The sequence below is a fragment of the Setaria italica genome, chromosome II (assembly GCF_000263155.2).
Source record: "Setaria italica strain Yugu1 chromosome II, Setaria_italica_v2.0, whole genome shotgun sequence".
Lineage (NCBI taxonomy): Eukaryota > Viridiplantae > Streptophyta > Magnoliopsida > Poales > Poaceae > Setaria > Setaria italica.
Window position 1 is genome coordinate 44580450 of NC_028451.1, and position 4705 is coordinate 44585154.

Here is a 4705-nt window from a genome sequence, read left to right on the forward strand (position 1 = left end):
CCGATCCCTCCCTCCCTGTCCTGCAGGCTGCAGCAGCCAGCCGGGGACGCTGCCGCTGCTGCCCGAGTGCTCGGGTGCTTTGAACCTCTGCTCTGATGAGAGCATCGGCTGCCATCGCGTTGGACTTCCCAGGTTCAAAAAATCAAAACCGGTTCTGTAGGAATATTTTCCTCCGTGCGAGAAAAATAACATCGGGATTTTAGGACTGTGGATGTTCAATCTCGTTGTTGGGCTTTAAAGGTTTTATGTGAAATCTCCGTGACAGTCCTCCCTAGGTAGCTGCAATCTCCTCTCAAAAAAAAAGTAGCTGCAATCTTGCAGATAACGTTAGCATGCAAATGCCATTAAAGAATGTTGTCCTAAGTTTGGATGGCACCATCTCCTCGATGCTGAGGCTATCCTCAATGCAAAGTTTCGTATTTATATTTTTAAGAGAATGTATTTAGTTTATAGATGAAATAGCTTACACAATGCATAATTTTATTTTTTGTTGTTTCTAAGGTTACATGTAAGACACAAAAATCTTGGAAATAGTGTGCACGTGGTTTCATCCTCATGAAACCACTTTCTTCTATCATCTCATAAATAGTGTGGCAACTCATTTACTATTGTCCATAAAATTTCCATTGAGAATGACCTGAGTCCGAGGAACTCAAATCTCTCTTTTTCTTTAAAAAAGTAGTTATTCCGTTAATGGGCCTGGGCCAGAATGCCAGATTGAAGAAAGCAATTAGTTCGTCATTAAATCTCGCTTTCTAGGCAGAATGCGGAAGCTTCCGTTTAATCTGAGGTTAGAGTATTCACTAGGAGTTACACATTTCACTCCGTGGCCCTCCGTTTTGCACAGTCTTGCGTGTTCACCAGGCAGCGTACGCGGGCAAACACGTGTTTGACGATTTCGGTCCGTGCGCTCGCGCGGCGTGCGACGATCTTGCGTGTTCGTGCGGTGCTCACCCGTATATTCTCTCCCGGTCCGGGGATGGCAGCAGTAACGGGCGTTGACATTTTCACGACTGTTTCTGCGCGTGTCATGCATACGTACGCTGGTGGTACGTGGTCTGCGGCAGCCGTTGGATTCGGATCACACACGATGAACGGCTCAGGATTCATAGCATGGAGGTGCCGATGCACGCCCGGGAATTAACGTCATCAACACGGCAGCAAATGATACCAGTGTCTTCATAGATCTCGAAGCAATTCTTAAGAAGATGAAGATGGGTACGAATATTTTCTTAAAAAGAAAAGAAAGGCCAACGAGTAACAAGGTAAGGTCTTATTTAGTTCACCCCTAAATTCTAACTTTGGCACTATGCAAAAAGAAGATTCTCCATCACATCAAACTTGCGGTACATGTATGGAGTACTAAATGTAGACGAAATTAAAAACTAATTGCACAGTTTTGTTGTACTTTGCGAGACGAATCTTTTGAGCCTAATTAGTCAATATTTGGACAATAATTCACAAATACAAACGAAACGTTACAGTATTGCTATAGTAATTTTGGCACTCCAAAGTTGGACAACTAAACAAGGCCTAAGTTCCTTACACACGCTGTGTGGCCTTTCGCTGGGCTTGTCAGTCTGGATTCTGGGAAAGAACATGGCAACTGTTGCCAAGTCTTCGACGAAGAAGTTTTGCTGCAGCTGATCGATGCACTGCGCCACACGTCCCTGACGCAAAGAAGCACCGCACCGTACGTCCTCTGAAGCGATGGAGTGGATCGCCTGCAACGCTGCCGAGGTGATGATGGAGAGTAAATTAATGACAAGCGAGGACACAGCGTAGAGCCATAAAAAGCCATGAGGTCTGTGACTGACGATCCGGGTGGCGGTTTATGTTGTGCATCTCTAGCGGCCTAGCCAGTAGCCATAGCTTGACGCAGGAAGCCAGGAACAGTCATGAACAATAGATTCCTCACTCTTCAGTAAAAAAAAATGATCCCAGTTGGTCAGCAGTTTAGTTAGCACTTTATGTTTGAAGAAGAAGCCAGAACACTGCCATATGACCATATCATTTAAGAAGGAATTTCGTTTGCACTTTGCTTGCATATAGAATGGACACCATCATTTTCAGACACCTTTTTGAATTTTTGACAGCAGTATAGGGAAATGCGAGACCTGAGTCTGCATGCATGCGGCGAAACACGACCTGCAGAGCCGCAGCAGAGGCTGAGCAAGGGCGACAGGTTCCGGGCAGGAGGCGACTGTCCGCGTCTTCTCTTCGTTCAAGCTGATATCAGCGATCAACACCCAGTCCTTTTTTTTTATCAAAAAACAAAAAAAAAAAAAGGTCCTTGGCTCCTTGCCCATGTCAAAATTCGCCGATCAACGAACCATCCAGATTTTCCTGGGTCGCTAACGTAAGCTAATCATACACTGGCCAGTTTGAGTGCTCGACCTCTGAGTTTTCGTTTTTTTTTTTCACCATTCTTTTGTTCATTTCAGACATGATTGGAAACTTGGAATACACAAGTCAAAAGGATCGGCGAGATATATGTACATTTTTTTTCTTCGAAACAGCAGAACATAGACAGACTTGACTTTGGGTTTACGAAAATGTCGAGCCGTGAGCGCCTTGTTTACGCTCACAAGCTCGCAGCTTTCTTCGATTACATGACATGCACGGCTAAGAACGAATTGAACATAACAAACTGTACTAGTTAACCACTCCCCCAAAATGCTGAATTGCTGATTCTCCCGCGACCAAAGTTGTTCAGACTTCAGAGGCAGCAACCCAGCATGCGGCCCTTGCCATCGTCCCTCATTTCCGACGATAAGCTGACCCGGCGACCACGGCCGCCGCCCTGCCGTGCTCCTCGACGCGACGGACGCCTGCCCCCTGCACGAACTCCGACCGCGCGCGGCGGTGCAGCGTGCCGTACGCGGACGGGCCCTCGACGACGCTCGCCGCGGCCGCAGCGTCGGGCAGCTCGTAGTAGTCGATGAGGTGCCGCCTGCTGCCACCGCCGCGGGAGCTGCCGCCGTCGGACGAGACGGAGCGGTAGCCGCTCCGCTCGTTGCTCCTCCTGATCGCGTCGATCACGAACGGGATCAGCCCCTCCATTGCTGCTGTGCTGTGTGTTCTCGAGCTCTCTCTTTCTCTCGCCAAGTGGCTGTCGCCCTTTTGCTCGCGATACGCTTTGCTTTGCTTGCGTTGTTGGTTCGTGCCGTGCCAGGGTCCAGGGCCCTGCGCATTTATACGGGCGGGTTCGAGCCTTCCCGGCATGGGCCTGGGCGAGCGGCTTTTGACTGGCCGGGGGCTTGGAAATTTCTTCGCCGGCCGGCTGCCCGGCGGCCTCATGCTGGAATCCATTTCGTCACATGGTCAGCAGGCAAACCAGGGCATCCTGGTCTCGGATAAGTTTGCCCCCGATTGGTATGATGGCGGCGTGCGGCGTCGATGTTGCCGTGGGAAACAGTGGGCGATCAGGGTATTTCTCTTGCAAAGCACACGCAATGACGCAACCGATGGAGGAGGCACCACTGTTTTGACCTCACCTTCTCTGCTTGGAAAGGTGTAGCTCCGTCAGCAGAGAGCAGATAATGGATTAGTTGTCCATCTTGGACTGATTGAAGATTCTGTTGGCACTGCTAATTATCATACGTTACACACCAAGCACGGCTCAGAGTAGCCAATGCCCAATGGCCGTTGGTGTTCATCTGATCAAGTTCGGAAACGTAACTTTTGTACAGCTTCCGATCCTACAAATTCGATTCTCCAACCTATTCGAATAAAGAAACTTAGAATAGAGAAAAGGAACGTGGTTTTGAAAGATGGCATTGATCACGTGCTGGGATATGCTTCACCCTGCCTGTGCACGGGTCTCTTTTCCCTGACGTCTGCCTGCCGCCGCCATTAAGCATTCTAGACGCAGCTTAGATACCTGCTCGTTGACCGACGTTAACGACTTTCGGCTGCTTTTCTCGTCAATTCAGCAGGCAATCGGACCACGGTACAGCCCAATTGTAAAGCGGAACAAAGATTTCTACCAGCAAGGCCGCGGGTTGCTTCCTCAGAAGTTTCAGCGTGCTACTTCAACAGCCGCAATTTTCCTACCAAGCTTCAACCTCACAACCTGAGCAATTTTCCTCCCAAGCTTCAAACTCATAACCTGAGGTTACATAGGGTATGTTTGGTTGCTAGCCACACTTTGCCACACTTAACTTTAGGCAAAGTTATACAGTACCTGTACGTTATTACCATGCCCGTTTCATTGAATAGATTCAATGATGATGAGTGTTTCGTTAGGCAAGTTATACAGTACATGTACGTTATTACCATGCCCGTTTCATTGAATAGATTCAATGACGATGAATTGAAACATGGTTTCGACAATGGACAAGCGCCCGGCACCCGTGCCTCTGTCGCAACAAAAACTCAAGACATCGCATACGCATCACAACACCCCCAGATTAGTTATAAGAAAAAGTATGTTTAACATTAGTTTCCACGAAACAGATTATGACAACTGCACCGAAAGCTGTAAAGAATTTTGCTGATGTACCGGAATTGCATAGTCATTTTTTTTCGCAGCTCCCAGTTTCAGTCTAAAAGAAATCGAAAAACAATTGCAATAGGAAACAAGTGTATCAGACGTTGCAGTGAGAATCAACTTCTTTTCTTTTTGAAAAAGGAACCAGCATCATAAATTGAACAGGTCCAAAAACAAAAGGCAATTTCAACAGGGCAAAAGGTTAATTTAACA

The 4705-nt window shown here is 47.6% G+C and overlaps 1 protein-coding gene across 1 annotated transcript; it reads right to left on the minus strand.

The window, feature by feature from the left end:
- Positions 1–2490: 2490 nt before the first annotated feature.
- LOC101779667 lies at positions 2491–3153 on the minus strand. The gene has a single exon (XM_004958117.3). It carries the CDS (start codon positions 3061–3063, stop codon positions 2761–2763), a length of 303 nt encoding a protein of 100 aa, XP_004958174.1. The 5' UTR covers positions 3064–3153; the 3' UTR covers positions 2491–2760.
- Between the last annotated feature and the right edge of the window lie 1552 nt (positions 3154–4705).

What these genes read in the sequence shown, in the direction of transcription:
- LOC101779667 (XM_004958117.3), bottom strand. Translation starts at nt 3,063, where the DNA reads ATGGAGGGGCTGATCCCGTTCGTGATCGACGCGATCAGGAGGAGCAAC.